We start from the raw sequence: 26,639 nt of genomic DNA, 5'->3' as shown, positions 1-26,639 counted from the left end.
ACGCGATTAATTTAAATTAAATTTTAATCATAGGATTACATTTTCAATAATCACATAAATATATAAACAAACGTTTAAGCGCTATATATCGGTGCCTACCCGACGTGTCCCTTTTTGTGATAATAGGTTGGTAAATTTATACAAATACCGTGACAGCGAATTAGTAGAAAAAAATGTACCCTAACCCTAACCCTAACCCAGTTTTCAGATTCGTGTTCAGCACACCGAAACGTAACAGAATACTACGTAAAAGATTTTACTAATTCGCTGTCACGGTGTTTGTATAATAATACCAAAATCTTATATAAAATATAGTTGTCTTCAAGTCTAACGTAAACAAGTTTTCGTTGAGCCGTTTCATATAAGTTAACAAATTTACCGAATTTCCATTACTAACGATTACTATATTGTCCAATTGTCTACTGTACACACTTTAACCCTTATCCTTGAGTGGCCTTGATAAGTGGTGATGCCTTTGCAAAAAATAAAAATAAAATAAAAACAGCACAGTTCATAAAGCTTTATTTTTCTAACATGGTCGGGTTTCGTTTTTCAAAAACGTGTTTCATTGACTTACCTCCCTTTACTTGAGTCATACAAAAAATTGGATTTTTCTTTTATTTTTCAACTGGAACGAAAATAATTTCAAATCGATGTTTTGTTTAATTGATTAAAAAAAAATACTTCGTTAACACAAAATAATATATGAAACATTATATGCTATTAGTTAAAATTAAATACTCTTCTCAGAAAAGTATAAATTTAAAAAAATATAAATGAGCTACTTTTATTAACTAATTTAATAGTTTTTCGATTTATGGTTCGTTATTTATAGCTATTTCGGTCTGGAAACCCGGATTGGACTGACCGTACCCGGAGAGGAATAGAGTCATCATGTCGGGCCAGGACGAGTTAAGTGAGTATTAAGTTTATCCACAACATTCAACAATACTGGCCCCTTCACTGAACATCCAAAGCGAATATAAATAAATAAATAAAATAGGGATTTTTTTTTTTTATGTTCCCAGCATAAAAATGTATGTTTAACCACGTGACTCAGCAGATGTCAATGGTCGTTTTCACCCTCCATTTATAAATATTGGTGTTTATTGTAATTTTATTCGAATAGATTTATTTTTAAATATTATCTTTAAATTATTCTGTTTTCGATGGAGATATACGTAAAAATTCATTGCCCGTATCCATATATGTAATATTTGTTTTCGATAGCTGAAAATAAACTAAGTTCCGGAATTTTTTTTGGATAATTGGCTATTTATTTACTTATTTATTTTTAGTTTAAAAAAATAGGAGGTTTTACTTTTGGAACGACCCGTGTGTGTGTGTGTGTATATATATATATATATATATATATATATATATATATATATATATATATATATTCCTATTTACTTACCTCTCCACGAGTTAGACACAACGTCGGTTTTTAATATGGGGAAAATTCAGCTCCCCCAAAAGAGAGCACTCTGGATAGGATAATAAATATTGTCTCAGTTATAAAGGATTTCTTTCCCACTGACTGAAGACAGAAAAGATGAAGTGTGATATCAGAACAGATACTACACTGTGATCTTGGCCCGAAGGCATTACTAGGTACGTTGCGAAAGTAAAACTTCCTATTTTTCAACTCTAAAAGTTGAAGCGCTACAAAGACTGGAGAGGTACCATTAAAACGGGTGGCCTTTTGTCCTCCAGAGCTTATTCTCCCACATAGTCACCACCATTCTCATTGAACTTTTGCCAGGAATCCAATGGCGTATTGCTTCTGACGCACGTCCATGATAAGGGGCTGTTTTCTTAGAGTGTCACACTGTCAGTATCTGCAACAGAGTGAGATGAAACTTTCCGGTTATAAATACATAAGTTCAGTCATCATAACAATATAATATGCAATCCCCCTCCAATTAATTCAGGCGAAATTAAAAAAAAAAAAAAAAGTATTACTTTGCAACGCCCTTCATATATATTGAATAATTCAGATTAGCATTCTCCTCTTGATTGACTCACGTTTCGGCCGATGTAACCCACCGACCTTCCTTAGATGCATCTTTTTGCACTTGGGAATCGGGTTTGTTTTACAATCTATATTAAATGTTAGCAAAGGCAAGATAAGTTACTCTTCTGCCTACCTGGAAAATTTTTTACTGTTTTTTGTTGTTGTTTTACTTTAAAACGTTTAATCAGTTCGAAAAACGTAGTGTCTAGCGTTAGGTGCGAACAAGAAAAATGGGGGCGCACTCACTACTGGCACTTAAATATGTAATAGTTTGATAATGACTTTAAAATAAAATAAAAATCGTACAAAATACTGTTAGAAACCCACCCAATACATGTCATGGTAAGTTGTTTGTTAAGATGGAGTCAACATGTCGATTTTTTAAATATGAGGTTTAAGCAAAAACAACAGTATTTACTTGTCATGTCGAAAATAGTAATATATCCAAAAATTATGAAAATTCATCAAGTAAAAAATTATTTTAAATTTTTATGAAAAACTAGGGGAAATTGCATTTTGCCTAGATGTGAACACTTTTAAGATTGCAAATACAGGGACCTACTTTTCTCCCTTTTTATTTTATAGTGTAGCGATAGACTTTTTCTTTTATTAAACACACGATAGCAGTTGTTCTACTTTATGAATTTTCGTATTTTGGGATATATTATTTTTGACATGACAAGTAAGTACTGATATTTTTGCTTCAAACCACATATTTAAAGAATCTATCTGTCAACTCTATCATAACAAGCACCCATGGTATCATATATTGGGTGGATTTGTGACAGTATTTTGTATAATTCTTTTAGTTTTAAGTTATTTTCAAAACTTTGAATTTTAGAAGCCAAGTCACGGCCATTTTTCTTGTTCGCACCTAAGACTAGGCACTATATGTTTTTCAAACCAATTAAAAGTTTTAAAGTGAGTAAGACCAGTAAAAAAAAAAAATTGGTAATTACGCATTTTTGTACCCGTGCTGAAATGATAATGTTATTATTTAGAAAGCCATTCTTAACTCTTAACATGGGGAGGGTGTTTCATAATTATTCTGTACTTTCACTTAACAATTTAATGAAACCAGATATCATAAAACTTGAATTTAATTTGAAAATACTATTAAAAAATATAGCACGGTAACAAAAGTGCATAAGCACTAAAAACTTTTCTAGATAGAAGATTAACTTTTCTTGCCTTTGCTAACATTTATTTGTTATGTACTTGAATTTTTTACTATTTTTTTCGTATCTGTGGATTGTAAAACAAAACCTGGGAATCTTTGTATGGAACTCAAAATCTGTAAAGAATTTCAAACTGAACCCATAGGGTATATTATTCTTGTCCTGTCAGGGTAGAAGTGTGAATTTTATATTCTTGACTAGCCTGACTGTCCGGTGTTGCCCAGGTGTCTGGAGGTGTGTGTTGAGTTAAAAAAGTAGGCAGGCAGGCTTGAACCCGTACCGCGAAGAAGGAAAGGAACGTGAAAGAAAAGTGACATCTTTGCCATTGCGTCCATCACCAAACCAAAAGTGGTGAAGGTTTAGATTAAGGCTAGTCTATCAAAAAGAAGGGGTGATTTCGAAAATATCTGCAAAAAAAGCAACCCCTCCCTGTAGAAAAGTGCCCAGATGGCATCTGAAGAGTTGCGCTTCAAAACAATACCAATCTCGTGAAAATTCATCATCTCTGTTGAAAGTTTGAGGCAAACATACGTACATTTAAACAGACAGGTGAGATTTATATTATAGATTAAGGTTATTACTGCAAGCAGTAAAGATTTAGCCTTTATTTTATGGTGACTTCCCTAATGATGTGGCTTGAAACAGGGAGAAAGTCACAACAGGTTGCCCTGTTGTGACTTCTCCCTGTTTGGAAGTATTAATGTGCATCCAACTACTGCCTGAATGCCAGTGCCAAAAAAAACACTGTTTTAAATTAGAAGCAGGATAGGGACATAAGACGAAATCACATTCACACGTGAATCACGCACGCCCAAGAATAAATTTCACTCCTGATGCAATTCTCTATCTATATAAAAGTGAAGTACGTCCAAGGATGGAGTACTGCTGCCACATCTGGATAGGAGCTGCTAAAAACAGCCTTTCCTGGCTTGACAAAGTACAAAATAGACTTTGTGGCTTAGTGGGAGATGCCCTTTTCTTTTCTCTGCAACCTCTTTCCCACAGAAGAGATGTTGCATGCCTTTCTTTGTTTTATCATTATTTCCATGGCAAGTACTCATCTGAGCTCCAATCTCTGGCCCCCCCCCTTGCCAATCCTTCACAATAAACACCCGTCTAGCTGAAACTACTGTCAATAACTTTCCCCACTCTTTATCTGTCGCTAAATCAAAACGTAGATTCCATGAACAAAGCTTCTTTCTTAGAAGTGCACGCCTGTGGAACTCTCTTCTGTTTGCCTGTTTCTCACCTGACTACAACTTGGATATCTTCAAGTCCAACATAAACAAATTCCTGATGAACCGCCCCCTTAAGTAAGATACTTTATCAAATTTCCAATACTAATGATTACTGCGATACTATCCCATTGATTACTGTACACGCAATAACCCTTATCCCTGAGTTGCTTCCAGGCCTTGATATATTCCTGTTTACTTTTTTCTATTCCAGTATTCACGAATATAAGCCACCAGGAATTTTGCAATTATAAGAGTCCGTGAAGTTCTTAATTGATAAATTGGTAAAGATTTTCACCGTAACTCTGGCAGGGGACGAACAGGTGCTAGACCTTTATCATAGACCAGCTGGAGGCAACAGTGGTTTGGGGTATCATCATTCTCTCCCCTACGTAAACTCCACTGTCAAATGTACCTATTTACTATGCCTCCCCACGGGACAGAGTTAGACACCAGGGTCGTTTTTTAACGTGGAGAAAAGGTGCAGAAATAAAAATTGTCTCAGTCGTAAAGGATTTCTCCTCCACTGAAAGAGAACGAGAAATGGAAGTGCCGCATATGAAGAACAGATACTACACTTTGATCTGTCAAATGTAGTTTGATGTCTTACTCAGGACCCATAAATTTATGCGAGAAGTAAGCTGAAAAGTTTCAAAATGACCGAAAATATGCTGAAGTTGCGCTAAAGTGGATTGTAGGTGTAAAAAGATTTTTAACCATTTTTCTTCTGTAATTTTTGTCCTTTAGTTTTGTTGAAATTTACAGTCCGTTTGTAGAAATACGAAACAGGAACCAACAATTAAGCGTGGGTTTTAAGTTTTAAAATTGTTCACTACAAAAAAGAATGTTCAGCGTTTTGTTATTTTGGGAGTAATAGAAAAAATAAGGGAACGCATAAATAGTTTTCTACCTAAGAAGTGTTTTATATGAAAAAAAAAAAAAGAAAAGAAAAGTCTTACCAAGTTTTAAGTTTGGGGAGGTTTTACGGTAAGCCCTAAAAAAATGTTTCAAAACCCCTAAAAAAAATTAAAATAGCAGTGAGTATCCGTGCAAGCACAAAAAAGAAACGTAGTAAGGAGGCAGACAAGCTCGAACCTATAACGCTAAGAGGAAAAGGAAGTGAAAAACATACAACGTTGCTGCCATTCAAATTAATCTTAGTCATTGCAAGGTGTATGATGACTTTGCAAAAATGTCAACAAAAAAAAGTGACCCTTCCTTGTAAAAAAACGGCCCGGTTGATGGTGAAAGAATGAATGTTTTTGGTCAATTTTTGAATATTTGTTGGCTGAGAGACTGATCTTTCAAACGATACCAATTTTGTCGGTGTTGGTTGCGTGTGTCAAAAGTTTTAGCGAGACATACAAACATACACACACACTAACAGACATTTGAGATTTACGTTATAGAAGATTACCAAAGTTTAATTTAATTTAATTTTAATAACCTCCAAGCATTTAAGAATAGAGATTTATGTACAGATGAGAGAAGACGCCAGCTCTCAGAAGAAAGTCAAATTAATCTGAAATTATTTCTTTAATTAAAAAAATTCAATAAATAGATAGCAATTCGTTTTGATGGTTAATTTTAACAATAAATAAACCGCAAACACGAGGTCAGGAAAAAAGCAAACTAGACTAAGAAGTAAATTTAATTCTAGTCTTAATTGTAACACTTAATTTATATATTATAATTTCCTGTTAATACCCATCAGAAAAAATATATGTCATAAACTTATCCATTCGTTCCATTCAAGGTTTTATGGATACAAAAACTATCCAAATTAATCCAAAACCAGAAAAAAATTGCAAAATATTTTTTGTTCGTTCACTAAGTAAGCCCAGAAGTAAACCATAGTTGGAGCACCCCACCAACTCCCCAAATAGATCAATGTATAAGTAACAGAAGTACACTAAGGTATTTTCAGTCGAATGAGACATCCCAACTGAACCCAACAACAAAGCCCCAAATCCAACAGTAGATGGTTTGCAAAGTGGTTAGGACATACAGATAAAGCTCGGTGAGTTACTAGAGAATTCAACCTTATAAAATTTGACAAAGCAAAATTCTGAAGGAATTCGTTAAATGCTAAAAAAGGTCTATAAAAGGTCCATAAAGTCTAACATAGAAGAAAATTAAACAAATGTTTTTCATATAAGACTGTAACTTTTGGCAGTTCACATCCTGCTAAGAATTCCTCGCCATGTCAATTTTTTTAGAACAGAAAAATTTATGGGAATTTGATAGTCGTCAAAGACAAACCAATGAAGACAACCGTTTAAGAATAACCAACTTGCATACATGTAAAATACATCTTGAGAACGTGCAAATTAGTTAACATTGGACAACAAAAACAAAAAAATGCAATTAATGCTGAATTAAATTCCCCATATCCTTATAATGCACTGAAAATAATATTTTCAGCAACAATTTTCAATCCGACAGGTTAAACAAATGTGTTTAGTACCAGACCACTATGCCACCAATACCCTACGACAGCGTCCTACATATCCCACCCATGCGACATACAGTCACTATAAATTAAAAAAAAAAAAAAAGAGAGAAGCGGGGACATGACACGAAATCACGTTCACACATGAATCACGTCTGTCTAAATCTAATAATTGGCATAATAGACAAAGTCCAATGTGTTGATCTGAACCCAGGCTCCATGACAGGTAGTTTTCAGCTAACAGAAAGTCCTCCACATGCATATAGATGATAATAAACCCAAGTGTTCAACATAACGGATTGGTCGTCGATCCTGCAAGAAAGTTAACATTAAATATTCTCCATCGTCCCTGCGCTGACAGGCATTCAACCTAGGAAGACACCAACCCGGAAAATAATTCAATCCGGGATAGAAATTATTCTGATGGCAACTTGTTCAAATATGGCAACTTCCCTTATTATGTGGCTTGAAACAGGGAAAAAGTGCTAGCAGGTTGCCCTGTTGCGACCTCTAATGTCTGGAAATACTAACAAGTTTCTCTTCTGCCTCTCTCTCTCACACTCTTTATCTTCTCTCTCTCTCTCTCACCCTGTTTCTCTTCTCTCTATATTAGCACTTATCAAGGCCAATAGGCAACTCGAGGATAAACTCGAGGATGAGAGTTCAAACGTGCACAGTAGTGAAATTTGGGAAAGAGGATAGAGCAACTTTCTCTTCTGCCTCTCTCTCACACTCTTTATCTTCTCTCTCTCTCTCTCACCCTGTTTCTCTTCTCTCTATATTAGCACTTATCAAGGCCAATAGGCAACTCGAGGATCAACCACTCCCACTGCCTGAATGCCAATGCTGAAAAAATACTACCCCTATTTGGTATGCCGACGCTTTAAATAAGAAGGGGGGGTATGACGCAAAATCACATGAATCACACAAGAATCTCAAACAAGACTATTGGTTGATATCATAACTCAAACACACAAAATTATTTCTTACAATTTTACCAAAGTGCCAGGTACTTGTGCAGAATATGGACCGTGATATTTTTTTAGATAGGATTTTCAAGTTAAATTTAATTTGTGCAGTATCTTTTGTTAGATGAAAGTACAGAACGCTTTCCTCTCCCCATGTTTAAAATGGGGATGCTTTCTTCAAATTAGCAATTAAGAAAATCAGAATTTACTATTTTTAGCAATTTTACTACTAAACTGTATTGAACATGAGGCTGATTTTTTTTACTTTGACACTTTGATTTAAGTTTTCTCTCCCTTATTTATTTCATAAATTTTCATCATGCTTGATGAAAACACTACAACTTGCCTTAGTGGTAAAATTTGATTTTCCTGGATAAAAAACATACTTGATTGATATGATTTTCGGAATATGACATTTTTGTTCTGTATCGAATACATACAAGGTGGAACGATAAATTTGTCGCCCTAAAGGAAACAACACTATAGCTTTATTTTAAAACTTTTGTTGAAAAAACCAATTCAGAGAACTTAATTAAGTAGTAGAGCTGACATTTATTCAATGAAACCACCTTCAGCCGCAATCACTACCTTGATGTGGGTTCGGAATAGGGACTATGCCTTTTCCGCAAGTGTCAGCGGATGGCAGTGATCAGGCTGGCTTTAGTGTTGTGAGAGGTCATATTGGTGATGATCTTGACGTATAAACAAATGAAGTAGTCCAGAAAGTTCAGGTCGAGGGAGAAGGAGGGGAGGGGAACAGTGAGAGAAGGATACAAAGTCATAGCACTCTTTCTGAAGCTTAGCCTGGGTCTCTTTGTACTTGTGGGCTGGCGCCGAGTCCTGCTGCAACACCTGATTGCACCAGGGGATCACCACATTCTTCAGCATATCCAAGTACACTTTGATGTTGACTTTCAAGCTGACTTCGAAGATGTGAGGTAACATGATGTGACCGTCACTTGAAACCGCACCAAAACCATAACTTTTACCCGGAAACTTTGTTGAGTTGTGTCCTCAAGCATTGAACCATCCGGATTTGCAATTTGAGGGTGCTGGCAATGGTCCTATTGTCGTAACTAATATCAGTAGAAAGTATGAGTTGTACAACGATGCATCTTCGATCTCGCTTATTGAACATTGTCACTTTCAGACATGATTGAAGGGTCCTATCACACTTGGGATTTGTACACAACTGGTCAACTAATAGATTTGCAACAAAAAAAGAAAACCGATTTTCATCAAACGGAAATGTAATCTTTTCTAGGGTGAAAATTTTATCGTCATAAGTGCCAATTTAAATAAGCACTCAAAATGAGTTTCTAACACACAAAACAAAAATTGTATCAATTTACTAAAGAAATCATAACAAACAAAATATGTTTTTGTTTTGAACACAAAAGAAAAAAAACCGAATTCATCCCGTTTTATTGAATTCCTGGAATGACGGTAATTTTTTTTTCTTTTTTCATTCAAAAACTTTTAAAACAATCTTAAACATTAAAATTAGTTAATTTTAGTTGTAATCCAATAAAACATATTTAAAAAAAAAATTAAAAACATGAATTTCCGATTAAAAAATTATCTTAAAAATATATTATGCAACATGACATTCCGATTTTTGTTAAAAATGTGCAGATATTTTATTAAAACTGGTGTTATTTCTTGGAAAAATGCTTATGTTTTGCATGAACGAAATACTTTAATGTTATTATTTCAGCATGATCCGTATTCTGCATAAGTTCTACTAGCACCTGTTAACCCATGCGGACTCTACTCACACTTCAGATAGAATACTATAAACATGATCTCCCATTTTTATGACTTTCTAGTGGTTTTCGGGTAGTTAACCCGCTCAAAAAAATTTAGCCATGAGAGAAAAATGCTTGACCTCACATCAAATATTGCAGAATATATGATTTAAAAAAGTGTTTATATAAAATATATAAGAAGAGGTGTTACAAGCCTGACTCTAATCTATCGTTATTTTCATGTCAAGTGTTTATCTGAGCTCCAATTTATGGTTTCCTCTTGCCCAACTTTCACAAAAAAAACATTAATTAGTTATAGCTATTATATATGACTTTCCCCACTCTCTATCTGCGCTTAAATCTAAACTTAGATTCCATGAACAAAGTTTCTTTCCTAAAATTGCCCACATGTGGAACACTGTTCCATTGGACTGCTTCCCGGTCGATTACAATATGATAGCCTTCAAGTTCAATGTAAGCAAGTTCTTGTTGAACCGTCCCCTTAAATAATCAAATTTTACCCAATTTATACCATTAACGGTTACTACACTATCATCTTACATTCATTAACCCTTATCGGGCCTTGATAACTGGTGACTACCTCATAAAATACATAATATTGTTTAATATATGAATTTAATCATCATATTGTATGAATCTGTAGATTCTATTGTTGGCATTGGTTTCCTCGATATTTTTCTTGACCATGTGAAGATTTCCAACATCCCTAAATGAGTGATTTTAGTGGAATGAACTGGATTCGAACTTGGAACACCAGGTCATCAGTCCATGTCGTTAACCACTGAACCACCGTCACCTCCCACGAATTTAATAAAACTTTGTGAAGGAATGTTGTATAAGGCCTTAATAAGATAATTAGGTACTTATGTAGAACACTGACCGTGCTGAAATAATATCTTTATCATTTAGAAATTCTTAACATGGGCAGTAGAGGGTTAACAAAAGATAACATAAAAATTGAATTTAACTTGAAAATTTGAAATTAGAATTTTGGTACAAATTATACAAAGTGCATTAAATATGCTCCCAGATTTTTTCATATGGGCATTTTTATTGATAGTACACATATGAAACTCTGGTCCCCTTTAAAGTAATCTCTGCCAGTTGTAATGCTCATATACCATTCCAACAACTTCTGGAAGGCCACATGGAAGTCCTTTTGTGTGAGTGTGTTAGTGACCCTCATCACAACTCCCTTCATCTCTTCAATTGTCTCATAACAACAACTTCTAAGATTTTTCCTCGAGCTTAAGGAATAACCAAAAGTCACAGGGAGCAAGGTCTGGACTATAGGGAGGGTGAGGAACTGTCTTGATGCTCATCTTGGTCATGATAACATCTTTCTTTCTGATCTTCTCTGAGCATCCTTGGGACAAACTTTGGACAAATCTTCTGCATCTTCAGTTCCTTACAAATAATTGCGTGTACAATTCTTATACTTACATCAAACTGTGCACTTATTGTCTCTATAGTCACACAACAGTCGTTATCCATGAAATTCTTTATTTGGCCAATCAATTCTGGTGTTCTGACTTCCTTACTCCTTTCACACCTCTCATCATCCCTCAAAGACTCCCTATCTTCCTTGAATCTCTTATACCACTCAAAAACTGATGCTCAATTCATACAAGATGGTCCAAAAGCAGTCTGAAGCATTCCATATGTTTTTGTGGCATTTTTCCAAATTGAAAACAGAATTTATTACATATCGTTCTTTTAAAGTGTCCTCACATCCAGATTGTATTTTTGAAATTTATCAGCTGTGATGATCAAGCTTTGGTAGGGTGTATTCCAATTCCTGTTGTAGCTGTTCATTTCAACCTGAAATCATAAAAATTGGTCAATCATCTCATAAAATTTATAGCAATAATATACTGAATTTTCAAGAGTCTACGTCAATTTTAAATACCTGTATAAAACAAGCATGGAAACTTATTGACGGCACCTTGTAATTGCATTGAAATTGCAGCAAAAAGTTTATTATCAATGAATATTTTTTCTAAATTTTAGATGATATACATTCGTGGCAATGCTGCTAAAAAAAAAACTACCAACTTTGTGGGATTTTGTTTCATATTTTTTTAGTTTTAGTGAAACATACATACATACATACAGACATTTGTCCTTTGTTTTATAGACTACTTTATATGTAAGATATTCAGCAGATGTAAGTGAATTTAATTCATCCTTTTTATTTGCTTCTAGATTAACTTAGATTTAAATATTGTTTTTGTTCTCTTTTAATTGTCCAGTGCTTTTGGAACGTGTATTTCTGAGAATCGGCTCAGCAGATAGCGATGAACAGTTGGAGACTGCACTCGGGAAATTTCTTACCCCGGTCCTTTTGAAACTATCCAGTCCTGAAGAAAGTGTTAGAAAAAAGGTAAAAACATTTTTCAGTTTTAATCAAAAATTTTGTTTCTTCATTCTTACATACATCCATGCCTTTCTATAAGAGGCTCTGTCTGTCTGTATGGTGTGTCACATTTATATTTTAACTAGCAGAGAGACCCAGTGTTGAATGATGATCAATCTCTGGTCCCCTCTCGCCAATCGTTCACGATAAACACCCGCCTAGCTGAAACCACTATCAAAAATTTTCCCCACTCCTTATCTGTGACAAAATCAAAACGTAGATTCTATGAACAAAGCTTCTTTCTTAGAAGTGCACGTCTGTGGAACTCTCTTCTGTTTGCCTGTTTCTCACCTGAGTACAACTTGGATATCTTCAAGTCCAACATAAACAAATTCCTGATGAACCGCCCCCTTAAGTAAGATACTTTATCAAACTTCCAGGCCTTGATAAGTGGTGACTACCTTGTAAAAACAACAAAAAAAAACGAATATTTCACACTCCTATATTTTTATTGTCATCGAAATCCATGAAATCATTCGGGAGGAAGTTTCACATGCTTCCATTCAGTAACTTAATCCAAAATATATGTTATTCTACATTGCCCTGTAGAGAACCTATTATTTCTTTTATAAAATTATTTTATATAAACTTCTTTTCAGTTAACAAAACACAAACATTAAGAAATTTACATGCGGGGTTTGAACCTACAGACCATGTCATGCAAAAGAAAAACAAAAAAAAAAACACATAAATTTTTAAGTCTTATAAAATTCTTTGCAGTTAATGAAAAAAAATTAAGAAATTTATATGCGGAGTTTGAGTCTACTGACCACGTCATGGAAAAAAGAAACAAACACTATCAACTTACCCACAGTAGAATTTTCACGACCTGTTGTTCTATCATTGTTACTAAGTGACGACATGGAAAAAATGGCTTTACCGATGATAGACAAATTAAAATAACGGTTATAACTGGGGTATTCTGAGATAAAACTTAACTAAGACCACTCCCAGACTTATACACTAAAGTTCTGTAAATTTTAAAGAAAATCTGTTCACCCGTTTCGGAGTCTATAAGGAACGAACTCGCACACACACAGAGACAAAGTTGCATTTATATAATTGTAGATTACCTACTCACAGGCCTACTCAGTGTTATCTGGGGCAAAAATCTAAGCTATATAATTACAAATGTGGATCTTGCTTGCTTTCATCTCGTCTTTGCTGATCAGACAATTCCACCTTTTAAGAAAGATGACAGGTGAATTTTTATATATATGATGCGTATGAGCATGGCTCAGAGACTAAGGAATGAGGGTAGAGAGTTATATGTTTTGGTTTCAATTATAGCTGATGGCACTCAAGTCATATTTTTTTTTAGTTTTGATCTCGCTATTAAGCATATCTTACAGCATGTTATTTTTGTATTAAAATTGCTATCTTTTTACCTTTTCCTCTGTTCATCTCCTTTCTTCCTCCTCCATTTTCCCCTCCCACTTACCATCTCCTTCCTCCTCCTCCTCCTCTGCCCAGCCTATTTCTCTTTCTGGACATACACACGGACAATTCTTCTTTATATAGATGCTTCAAGGAATGAGTCGGCATAAGGGAAGTGATTCCTTGATAAAATCTCAAGTTACTGCTCTTTAATTAGTACTTGAAATGACTGGAGACCTCTCCCTCTTGACAAAATCTGCACCAGTTTTAGGGTCGACACTGATCAAGAAAATACCAACTTTGTGTGTGATTGTTTTGTTGTTTTTTAGTTTTAGCTGAACATACACACACACACAGACATCTGCCCTTTATGTAATAGACTACTTGTGTAACGACGTCGCACTTACAAACAAAGGAAAGAAATAAATGAAAATCAGGGTCTGCATTTTTTCTTCTTTTTACATAAGTCGTTTATTCCCATTCTTTTTTTCCCCCTCATCTCAACACCAGCTTAAAGAGTCTCTTGCTGCCACATGTCCATCTTACATGCCAAGCGTTTCTCTTTCTTCTGACCACACGCTGGCCACGGCCAGCCCATTCTCGCCTTCACTTTACACGTCCATCTCCTTCGGCGCCAACTTTTGTTTCTCTCTGATCACATGGTGTCCTTTTTTTTTCTTTTTCTTTTTTTTGCACACTTCCTAATTTGCATACATGCTCAAGCGCTGCTCCTGCTGCTAATACAATGCCATCCATCCTTTGACTGCTGCCGATATTTTCATACGCGCTCATATGTGTTCTGTTACACTTGAAACATTCTTACCTGCCTTGACAGTATGTCACAATCGCTTGCCGTGTTAGACACGATATCAAATGATAGGCACATGGAAACATCAACGGGGCAAGATGGTGTCGACGATAATCAGCCGGCATGGGTCTCTTCTTGAGTCTTTAGGCACCAAATTATAACATATAACACTGTGTATAGTTACTTAGAAGTCTTTTTTAAAGAGTGAATGTATACCTTGAATTAGGTGTGGTTTCTTCTCCCGGAGGGTTCTCCGTTCCTCGATGATGACTTCCTGTTGGGTTCTGGCTGAGAAAGGTGGCAGACCTTGTCTTGATGTTTAAAGCAGATCAAACAACACGTAACACACTTTGTAATGTAGATAAGGAAATCTTTACTATTTTATTTTACAAAAAATATTCACAATATATTACAATTAAAAAAATACAATCCATAATATTTAAACTTTTAAGCATTTAACTTTCTAAAGAGTTAACTAACCTTAACTAACTGCTCAGGATTGAGGATGAGCAGGTGACCGCCCTTTTTCAGGGAGACAAAAATATGCGTGCTCACCCCCATGCTTGCCGGCTTAGAAAGAAAGTGAGTCGTGGCGAATTGCATCGTTGCCCCTTCCCCTGTATACTTCCGTGAGTGACCAAATCACCTCTCGGCTATGGGTAGGAGTGGCAATGCAGTTGCACTTACAACATCTAGTACCATAACAGAGTACAAAATCAACTTCGAAATCTAGTGGGAAATGTTCTTTTCTCTTCTCTTAGCATTTGCTAGTCTTTCTCTACTCTATCGTCATTTTCATACTTTGTCTGATTTCGAGGTGATGATCACGAAGAAAGCTTATTTGTAAGTTCTGTGACTGAGTGATGTATTTAGGTAATTAATTCCTATTTCAGTCACATAAATTATTTCAAGTTGAAAAGAAAACACACACTCCGGCTGGATTATTTTGTATTTGCCCCCCCCCCCCCGCCCATGATGAAGATGTTTGTTGGTGGTGGTCATTCATTTCAAATGAATCAGATAATTATTATTGGCATTCTTTTTTTTTTTTTTTTTTTTTTTACAGTGATTACCACTTATCAAGGCCCGGAAGCCACTCAGGAATAAGGGTTTCTCTGATATCTTTCTCGGTAGAATTCTCTCTAGAAAGACAGTGACTACTTACGAGAGAAACCATGTGAAGGTTGTCACCATCTCTAAGTATGGCCCTGTCGGTGGGGCATTAGAATACGCCAACTGCCCCCCTGCAGAGGGTAAAAGTCCCTCAATGGGTGTCCTGGATATGACCTTAAACTATATCCAGTGGTGAGGCCCCAGCTTGTGGGCTTTGGGGAGTGTGGAGCCACCCTTTAATTACCATTGCTCCCAGGTCCACTCTGACCCGGAGTGGTAGTATCTGTTAGGGTCCGAACTATGGGTTAAATAGAAACCGACGTGAAAACAACAAATATATTCTATTAAAAAAATTTTTCTTCAAAATCTTTGGATTCGGCATTAAATAACCCGAAAAGGGTTGATATGCCGTAAAACCAAAACAACCAACAACCAACCATCTCTAAGAGAAAATGTTTCTATGGAATGATCTGAATTTGAACTTGGAACACCCAGGTTGTCAGTCTGTATCATTAGCCACTTAGTCATCGTCATCTCCCTGTTGCTTTTGAGCATTGTTCATTCATTTCGAATGAATCCGATAATAATTATTAGCATTCGTTTCTAGTTGTGATTCTTTTTAGAAAGACATCAGATACTTACGAGGAGAACCATATGAAGGTTGCTGACATCTCTAAGTGAAAATGTTTCTATGGAACGAACTGGATTCGAACTTGGCACACCCAGGTTGCCCTTATTTACTTACCTCCCCACGAAGGTAGAGTTAGACATAAGGTCAGTTTTTAATGTTGGGAAAATCCAGCTCTCCAAAAAGGGGCACTTTGGATAGGAACAAAAATAAAAATTTCCTAAATCTAAAGGATTTCTCCTCCACTGATTGAGGTCAGAAAAGGCGAAGTGTAGTATCAGAACAGATACTACACTTTGATCCCAGCGAAAAGGGCCAGGTTGTCAGTCTGTGTTGTTAACCACTAAGCCATCATCCGTCTTTCGTTGGTGAAGAGATGAAAATAATCCAACACTAGAAAAAAAAAGCATCATGTGTGTTTTTACTATAAAGTGACTGCTTATCAAGGCCCAGAGGCCACTCAAGGATAAGAGTTAATCGGTATCAGGGGAGACAACACTGTAATGATTGGTAATGGTGCAAATTGGATGAGTTAATTTATTTTAGAGCATGACTTATCAAGAACTTGTTTAAGTTAGACTTGAAACGACCATGTCATAGTTTGCTGGGAAGCAGTTGTTTTTTTTTTTTTTTTTACAAAGAAGTCACCTCTTATCAAGGCCCGGAAGCCACTCGTTGAAAGGGTTTAAGCGTGTACAGTAGTCATTATGGTAATAGTATAGTAATCGTTAATAGTGTAAATTTGGTAAATTAGATTACTTAAGGGGATGGCTCATCCAGAACTTGTTTACATTGGACTTGAAGACGACCATATGATAGTCAGCTGGAAAGTAGGGAAACAGAACAGAGTTCCACAGACGGTTATTTCTAACAAAAAAGCTTTGTTCGTGAAATCTATGTTTAAGTTTGGGCACAGATAAAGAGTGAGGGAAATAATGAGTAGTTTTATCGAGAAAACTCGGCTCTTGAAATTTTTGTTTAGTTTTATGCACATATAGAGTAAGGGAAATTGTTGATAGTTGTTGCAGCTAGACGAGTGGTTGCCACGGATGCTTTAGACAGGGAAACCATAGAGTGAAACTTAGTCAAGCACCTGCTATAAAAATAATGATAGAGCAGAGATAGGCTCACAACGTCTCTTCTATGAGAAAGAGGTAACCCTAACCCTAACGTCTCTTCTATGAGAAAGAGTTAACCCTAACGTCTCTTCTATGAGAAAGATGTAACCCTAACCCTAAAGTCTCTTCTATGAAAAAGAGTTAACCCTAACCCTAACGTCTATTCTATGAGAAAGAGGTAAACCTAACCCTAACGTCTCTTCTATGTGAAAGATGTAACCCTAACCCCTCTTCTATGAGAAAGAGTTAAACCTAACGTCTCTTCTATGAGAAAGAGGTAACCCTAACCCTAAAGTCTCTTCTATGAGAAAGAGGTAACCCTAACCCTAACGTCTCTTCTATGAGAAAGAGTTAACCCTAACCCTAACGTCTCTTCTATGTGAAAGAGGTAAACCTAACCCTAAACTCTCTTCTATGAGAAAGAGGTAACCCTAACCCTAACGTCTCTTCTATGAGAAAGAGTTAACCCTAACCCTAACGTCTCTTCTATGAGAAAGAGTTAACCCTAACGTCTCTTCTATGTGAAAGAGGTAAACCTAACCCTAAACTCTCTTCTATGAGAAAGAGGTAACCCTAACCCTAACGTCTCTTCTATGAGAAAGAGGTAACCCTAACCCTACGTCTCTTCTATAAAGAGGTAACCCTACCCCCAACCCCCCCCCCCAAAAAAAGCATTGATAGGATCACGTCTCTTCTATGAGAAAGAGGTAACCCTAACCCTAATCCCCCCCCAAAAAAAAAAGAAAAAGCAGAGATAGGCTCAGGTTTCTTCTATGAGAAAGAGGTAGCAGAGAGGAGAAAAGGAAATTGCCTAGTAGATCTCGAAGTCAGTTTTCTACTCTGTCCAGGTAGGAAAGGATGCTCTGAGCAACTCTTTCCCAACCGTAAATAATTTACATGACTGAAATAAGAATTTATTAACCAAATGTATCTTTCGATAGTAAATCATGTCACCTCTTTCTTAAGTGTCTCTTTTATGAAAGTAGCAGATGTTACGACCAATGAAATCAGATGAAAATGTCACTTACTGTTTCATTGTGTTCATCCTGTGCAGCTGTGGCAGTTGAATCGTGACACGATTCTGATGAACACAAAAAAGAAAATAGGTCTAATTACTACCCTCTTTCTTTCTCTGCTTCATTTGGATTTGCTTTTTTTGTCACTTCCAAAAGCAATAAAGCTTTCACAGAAACATGTTGACTTAAATTATTTTCAGCTAATAGAAAATTGTTTCAAACCCCAAAAATAAAAAGTCTATGCGAATTTAGAAACTCCTCTACTTTGTATATTAATTTATTTTTATTTCGGACTATTATTCTCATCTTTATTAGTTGTTGTTTTTCATCTTTTATTGGTTTGTTTATTCACAACGTTTCAGCCAACTATTCCTCTGGCCTTCGTCAGGTGGTAACCGCGACGGATAGGAACTTCGAATCTCCTAACTGTATTCTCAGCCATCACTGCCATCCGTAGTTGTTGTCGTCTCACCACATTTTTGGCCAAGTAAACCTCTGGCACGCTTTGGGTGAGATTGAAACCGCTATCTTCAGACAATGTTCATCTGGATCTGTAGAGATTCAACGTCTCTATCAACTGCATCACGGGCCCCGAAGGGCGATCAAGGTTGGATTCTTTGATCTTATAAATCCACGTTTATTTATTATCTGATCTTCCATAGTCGGGTCCGTACCAATTGGTATATATATTATTCCTTAATTGGAATTCATTTTTGGGATGAGCATTATATATATTAATTTATTAATATATATAGTTGGCCGAAACGTTGTGAATAAACAAACCAATAAAAGATGAAAAACAACAACTAATAAAGATGAGAATAATAGTCCGAAATAAAAATAAATTAATATATATAATGCTCATCTCAAAAATGAATTCCAATTAAGGAATAATATATATCCTCTACTTTGTGTTCGGCATGTTCTTAGATAGGTTTGGTATCAGAATGTCTTCGATAAGTATGGATAATTGATAATCCAATGAAAGAAAGAACAGACGATTTTGACCAGAGTTTACACCTTACACAGCCTAACATCACAAGTGCATTTTAGACATTTTTTGACCACAAAAGCTGAAAAGGCTGGCATATAAAATCAACAGTGAGTTATTTGATATTACAGAGGCCCATTCAAAATGAATGTTTCTGTTTAAAGCACAATTGTACCATAGTACTTTTTCATTTTAAACTTAAATTCAAGCCATTATCACCATACAAGCAGTAAAGCAAAGCATATAAAATCAACAGTAAATTCTTTCATATGACAAGGTCGCATTCAAAATGAATGTTTAGGGCATAATTGAACCATGATACTTGGCTTTTGCATTTTAAACTTAAATTGAAGCTATTATATAAAAAATAATTTTGTAAAATCAACAGTAAGTTCTCTACAGTGCAATGTAAACTACAATGTATTGTTAACTCATTGCGAGAAGCATGTGAAGCTTCCTTCCCGTGCACTGCAATGGTTCCTCAAATACAGCAGGCAATTGATTTGATTGAAAATGGGTGATTTCATTGATTTCAATAACAATAAAAATATGGGAGTGTGAAGCATTCATTGACATCATTCAATTCCAGGCAACGCCGGGTGTCCCTGTTTATATTATTTAAATAAGACTGTTTTACAGTTACTCACTTCTTGAATGACTTTGAATTCTTTAAAAAAAAAAAAGGCTGATTTTTTTTATATGTAAATCGCTGCAGACAAGGCATGAAGCCACTTGATGTAAAGAGCTAAAAAGCTACCTGCAGCTCCTGTAAATGAACTTTTACTTTAAATCAATGTTTTACAGGTACTTTAATGAAATGTGCTCTGAACTCTTAGCATTTGTGCCCCGTCAACGTAATATACTCTCGACTGACCTGACAAATATCAAAATCCCACCCCTTCGCTTTTGAGGTCCCTAAATGCCGAAACGCCTTTTACTCTAATAGTTTCTGTCATTGAACTGATAAACAGAAATTCTCTCCCTGCTTCTTGTGTTCCATACTTTACTAACCTGCTGAAGTGTATTTTGTCAAACGTTGGAATCTTTCTATTGAACTCGAGAATCTGCAGGGAATTTTGAATGGAACCTTTTATTTAATCTGGAGGGGTAGCATGCTCTCGTTCCATCAGCCATGACCAGGTAGAAGTCTTAAGTAATTTGCAATTGTATGCTTAGTATTGTCTGCATTGAAGATTGAACCTTCAACCTTGAGAAGAGTGTCGGGTTAGAATTGAATTTTACCTAGTGCTTTATCCATTACGTCACGTGTACTTAGACGGATGATTGGTTCTTGGTAAGCGTGAATAACAATCTAGATGAGACCAGTAGTCTTAATAATCTAAATAATGAAGGCCATGATATGTACAGGGTGGAACGATAAAGTTGTCACCCTAAAGAAAACAACTTTTATTGAAAAAATCAATTCAGGTAACTTGATTATGTAGGAGGGCTGGCATCTATTCAATGTAGCCACCTTCAATCTCAATCACCGCCTTGATATGGGTCCGGAATTTTCCACAAGTGCCAGCAGGAGCTTGGCGAATACTCTGCAGATGGTGGCAATCAGGTTAGCTTTGGCATTGTGGGAGGTCATGTTGGTGATGTTCTCGACGTATGACCAAACAAGGTAGTCCAGCAGGTTCAGGTCAGGGGAGGAGGAGCAATGAGAGAAGGATGAGAGTCATAGCACTTCTTCTGAAGCCAAGCTTGGGTCTCTTTGGACTTGTGGGCCAGTGCCGAGTCCTGCTGCCATACCCAGGATTTCCCAACGCCCACTTGATTGCACCAGGGAATCACCACACTCTTCCAGGTACACTTTGGTGTTGACTTTCAAGCCGACTTTGAAGATGTGAGGTAGCATGATGTGACCCTCACTTGAAATCACACCAAAGACCGTAGCTGTGACCGGAAACTTTTTTATAATCCTGGGCACATCCCTGTTATTAGTAGCAGTCCAACAATGCATTTTGAGGGTGCTGGCAATGGTCCTGTTTTCATAACTTGGATCAGTAGAGAGCATGAGTTGTTCAGTGGCGCATCTCCGATCTTGTTTGTTGAACATGGTGTCACTTATAGACATGATAGAAGGCTCCTATCACTCTTGGGGGTTGTACATAACTGGCTAACTAGTAGATGGTTTGCAACAAAAAAAAAAAGAAGACTGGTTTTCATCAAAGGGAAAAGGAATCGGGTCATCTTTTCTAGGGCAACAATTTTATCCTTCCACCCTGTAAAATAATCCATCCTCATCCTAAAAATTTACAAACCTTATGTTATTTTCCCTTAATTTCTTTTTTATCTTTTCTAAGGAGGCTATATGTTGCATTTGTTACTGTTAAAATTTTAATGGATTTTTTGTTTTGCTTTTTAGGTGATGGAATTGTTAGTTCATGTGAACAAAAGGTTGAAGAGTCGCCCAAAGGTGCTTTTACCTGTCGAACCATTGTTAACACAGTACCAGGACCCCTCAGCCTCTCCATTCATAACGGTAAGGTCTATCATAAATTTTGGATACTTTAAATTATTTAAAACTAGCGGGGGGTACCCGGCATTGCCCGATTGTTTGGAGGTGTGTGTGGTTTGGGGTATATCAAAACTGGGGGGGGGGGTAAAATTAAAAAAAAAAAGTTTTGATAGGTGAGTATGAGGATCGAACCCGAACCCTTGAGGCAAAGTTGGAAATTAAAGTGTGAAAAAAAAAACATGCGACGTTAACCACTGGGCCACGGCGACATACAACGGAAGACGTTTGAATTTATTTAAAAACAGAATTGACATGTGGACGCAATAAAAGTTAACTCTGCTGCTTCTATTTGACCTAATTAATGAGCTCCAATAGAAGTCACGCAGTTAACTTGGGTTTGTTTACCCAACTTTGGCTGTTTTTATCCCCAACAACAGATGTTGGGAAAGGGGAAACCAGCTCCCCATTGTCCAGATTCAATGGCAATTGAATCTGGACAATGGGTTGTCAATGCTTGATTAGCAACTGTCTGATATAAGAGGAGTATTGTCCCCACATCGATCAAAGCTGATTGCTTCTGGACGTTCCCCGGCGTGATGCCGAGAACAGCTTGTTAGCTTTGAATTAGTTTTGCTTTTTATACGAAAAAGCCGAATCAACACGTGAGAAGCCAAAATAGCAATAATTTTGTAAAAATCGACGTAAATAAATCTAGATGCAACAAGCATTCCCAAATCGTAGATATTATTATCTAGCAGGTATATAAACAGTTCTAAGCGATCGTAACGACCCCGGGAGCGTGTGTGAAAGAAGCCTTTGCGAGACCTACACTAAATGGTCACACACATTTTGCCTTTTATATATATAGATGGAATAATAAGCATCGCAAACTAGCCTAGAGTTCAGCACTCAAAAATAGATAAAAAGGTTCACACAGACTTGAAAAGTTCTTGAATTTTGACTTTTGCTGTGAAAGAGTTATGAAAACAGGAATACAGAAAATAGGTCGAAGCCCACAGATATGTATGGGACAGAGTCCAGGTCTTTGTCAACACGACACTCAAAGTCTGATTGTTCGTAAATGAATGAGAAAATGTTTCAGCAGTATTAGGTATCAACCTAAAATAGTTATTTCCTTTAGACCGAAGAAGAGATGGGTTATCGCTTTTGAGAAGAGGACATCCGCCATGACAGTTTCAGAGGTAAACATGTCTCCAACGCAAACTTTTAATTATTGTGCATATAACTGCTTCTACATTACCATCTATTCTATAAGTTGTTAAATAAATCTGTTAAAGAGTATACTTTGTCTGTGTTTAAGTGGTCATTAAACACATATCATCAGATATAACAGGCAGAAGCAGACGTTTACCACCTACATAAACAGTGTTCTTACAAAACCATGTATTAATCACTCTGCAAGAGAGAACTTTCTAATGCAAAAGAAAATATATTTGTAGTTGAAAAATCGGTACTTGTACATTTTAATCAAGACACTAAAAAATGAAAATATCGAAAAAAGTTTAAATTGTACATATCAGTTATGGAATGAAGTTCTCCGAGAAAAAAAATTCACTTAATTTCATCAAGTAGTTTTTGTTTTACAGCAAAAAAACAATTTGTTATGATACCGAGCAAAAGGTTCGATTTTTAGGAAGAAAAGCTAGTATTAAAGATGGGGAGGGAGTGTCGGCGCTTTAAATTGAGTTATCTCCCCATGGCCTGTTCTAAAAATCCAAACAAAAATTTTAAAAATTCAAAGATGTCTACCTTCAACGTGCTGTCATAAAAACGTGTTTTTCCGCTGTAAAAAAAAACCTACTCTATCAAATTAAGTGAAAAAATTTTTTTTTGAGATCTTCAATCCAAAACGGATACGTACAATATAACATTTTTTCGATATTTTCATTTTTTAATGCCTTGATTAAACTGTACAAGTACCAAAAAATCTATTAAAGAATGACAAAAAGTGTTTATAGAAATCATACCTTATATTTAATGAGTTTCATTTAAAATACTCTGGAAAAAAAATCTCTAAAGAAAGGAAGCCAAAATTAAATTCTGAAAAGAAAGATTCAGTTTTTCTCTACAGCAGAAATAGTAACCATATAATAATAATAATTAATTGTGCCACATTGTTACGATGCCAGAATCGATTCTTTTAATTGTTTATTTTTTTTTTTGTTTTTGTTTGAAATTTTCCATTGCTAGTTGTAATGAAAAAAAAAAAAAAATCGTTATTGATTTAAAAATACCAATAAAATTAAAACCCGTAGATCAGCACGTAAGTGTATGTTTATGTTTGCAAAAATATGTGCATATTTTTTTTTATGGTAATTCAAAAAAAAATAATTAAAAAAAAAAACAACTCTACAGTTAAATATTTAGACATTTTAAAAGAATCGGAATCAGAAATTTAACGCAAAATCGGTAATTGTATCGGAACCTGGAATAATATTGGAGTCGTTCCATCACTTGTTGAAAATGAACAGTATCCAAAATTAATAATGATCAGTTAATTAGTTTAGGAATGAGTCCTATTTTATATAGAGATTAAATGAATTTAATTACGTCTTTTTCTTTTTCTTTCAGAATTTTACTGTTCTTTATATCAAGATGGGTTATCCTCGTCTGCAACCTGACAAACAAGCAGAATTGATCCCTATGCTGATAAATTGTATGGAAGGAAAGCCACAGCCACAGCAAGATAGGTAAAATAATCTATAATCCTATAAATTTAGGTTTTTTGTGTATTGATATTCATATTAAAAACCTTTTTTTCTTTATCTTTAAAAAGAAAATACAACTTTGTTATATATGGGTCGTGGAATTGCATTCATATGCAAAAGATCTCACTAATTTTCATATTCTTTTTAACATTCATTTTAATTAATTCCCTATTAGTTTTTTTTTTTTTTTTTTTTCGGTTTTCTTATGGGATGATCATCTTTAGTAAACTATTAAGTGTAATTATTTATATTCATGCAGATATTCTACATGATTTATACTTGCGTAATATTAGCGTAAAAAGCTTATAGTAAACACAAAACTCTTTCTATATATATTTATGTATGCGTATATATATTTGTTTAAAAACTTAATATATAGGGTATTCAACCCCATGCAAAACTTTATATTTGGGTTTTAGCCAGGGAAAATCGGTGCAAAAATGTGAAAATTAAAAAAGTGGAATTTGCCAGGTGAAGGTTGAACAATGGCATTAGGAATATGCATGCATAACGTAATAGCTATTGGTTCATATTTTAATTTTTACCCTTGCACCAAACATGTCATTAACGTCAAAGGAAAAAGTAAATCATAAACTGAACGTTTTGGTTTTGATTCTCAGCGGTGGTGCCCGATTCAATTTTTTAAAACTGTTTAAATCATTACTATATATTGGGTCCAATATAATATATTAATAAATACAAAATATGCATTAATCAAAATATCATATTAAGCGTATTTTACGGCCGTGCAAAGGCGAGCGGCCTACTAGTATATTTATAAAAGTGAGAATGTGTGTGTGTGAGAGGACACTTCTCAACCTATATACTCAACAAATTTTTGATCTAAAGACTTGAAATTTCGTACATAGGATATTCAAACATGTGGAAAACTTTTTAATCGGTTTTCATACGGAAAAAAGGTCCACAGGTCCTGCTAGTTAATAATCATTTTTCCACCTTATCGTTTTTCGTAATTTTTGGATATGTTACTATTTAAGACCTAATAATTATATAAGATACCATTTGTTGTTTCACTTTAACTTCAATATGTTTTTTGTTATTATAATATAAAAGGGCCTACTTACGTGTCATGGTGAAATTAGTATAAATTCCAAAAATTATGAAAAATGATCCTATAGAAGATGCTAGATGTATTTTTAACAAAATATTATCCACAATTCTGTTTAAAAATGACAAACTTTTAAGTCAAGGGAGATAAGTTAAAGTTAGTTCGTCATACTGAATTGGTTGTGCAGCTCTTCCGCATTAAAATATACGGTAAAGCTCGATAATTTGATAAATTCTATTTTTATTTGTAATCGTTTTTTTTTTTTTTTTTTTTACTGGATCATTTTTTTTTTTTTTTTTTTTTTACAAAGGAGTTACCACTTATCGAAGCCTGGAGGCCACTCGAGGATAAGGGTAAATGATGTACAATCGTAGTAATCGTTAGTATTGGAAATTAGGATTACTTAAGGGGATGGCTCATCAAGAAGTTGTTCATGTTGGACTTGTAGTCAGCTGGAAAGCAGGAAAACGGAACAGAGTTCCACAGACATGCAGTTCTAAGAAAGAAGTTTTGTTTATGGAATTTACGTTTAGATTTAGGCACAGATAAAGAGTGGGGGAAATTATTGATAGTGGTTTTAGCTAAACAAGTGTTTTTTGGGAAAGTCAGGCCAAGGAGGGACGATAGATTGGAGCTTAGACGATCACTTACCATGAAAATAACAATAAAACTGAGATAGGCTAGCAACATCTCTTTTGTAGGAAAGAGGTTTTTTTTTTTTTTTTACTTGCCTTCCCACGAGGGCAGAGTTAGACATGAGGTTGGTTTTTAATGGGGGAGCGGGAGGGACAGCTCCCCAAGAAAGGGTACTCTGGTCAGTAACAAAAATAAATGTATCAGTCATCAAGGATTTCTCCTCCATTAACCGAGACCAGAAAAGTGTAGTACAGCATCTGAAGAACAGATACTACACTTTGATCTTGTATATAGTTTATTTTGCATGAAAATATTTTACAATTAAATTAAGAAAAAATTAAAAAAATAAAAGCAAAAAATTACACATGTAAGCAAACTTAGGCACAAGGCCCTACTACACTTTGATCTTGGCCCGAAGGCCAAATGCTAATTTTGACATGACACGTAAGTACATAATGTTTTCACCTGAAATGCGTTGGTTTAAAAGATCACCAATGAAAACAAACATGCAGAAGTTAATCCCAAGCGGACTGTCCAGATATGAAAACAAAGAGAACACAAAAACTGTGATGGCGCCACTGTATATTTTAAATCAGCAGGATGACAGGTTTGTATACACAACATCTGCGACCATTTTAATCATGATTTTTTTTTA

At 35.3% G+C, this 26,639-nt stretch overlaps 1 protein-coding gene across 1 annotated transcript in view; it reads left to right on the top strand.

The window, feature by feature from the left end:
• Positions 1-836: 836 nt before the first annotated feature.
• LOC145287772 (proteasome adapter and scaffold protein ECM29-like) overlaps positions 837-26,639 on the top strand; it is a 184,835-nt gene continuing 159,032 nt past the window's right edge. Inside the window, exons 1-4 of the mRNA XM_080135598.1 lie at positions 837-916; positions 11,872-12,002; positions 21,458-21,574; positions 24,143-24,261. Of these exons, the coding sequence (XP_079991724.1) occupies positions 895-916; positions 11,872-12,002; positions 21,458-21,574; positions 24,143-24,261 (389 nt within the window). The 5' untranslated portion in view covers positions 837-894. The remainder of the gene's footprint in view (positions 917-11,871; positions 12,003-21,457; positions 21,575-24,142; positions 24,262-26,639) is intronic.

The sequence above is a fragment of the Euprymna scolopes genome, chromosome 11 (assembly GCF_053919585.1).
Source record: "Euprymna scolopes isolate OS-2025 chromosome 11, ASM5391958v1, whole genome shotgun sequence".
Taxonomy (NCBI): domain Eukaryota; kingdom Metazoa; phylum Mollusca; class Cephalopoda; order Sepiida; family Sepiolidae; genus Euprymna; species Euprymna scolopes.
Note: the sequence above shows the minus strand (reverse complement) of the source record. Positions and strands in the feature narration are given on the sequence as shown.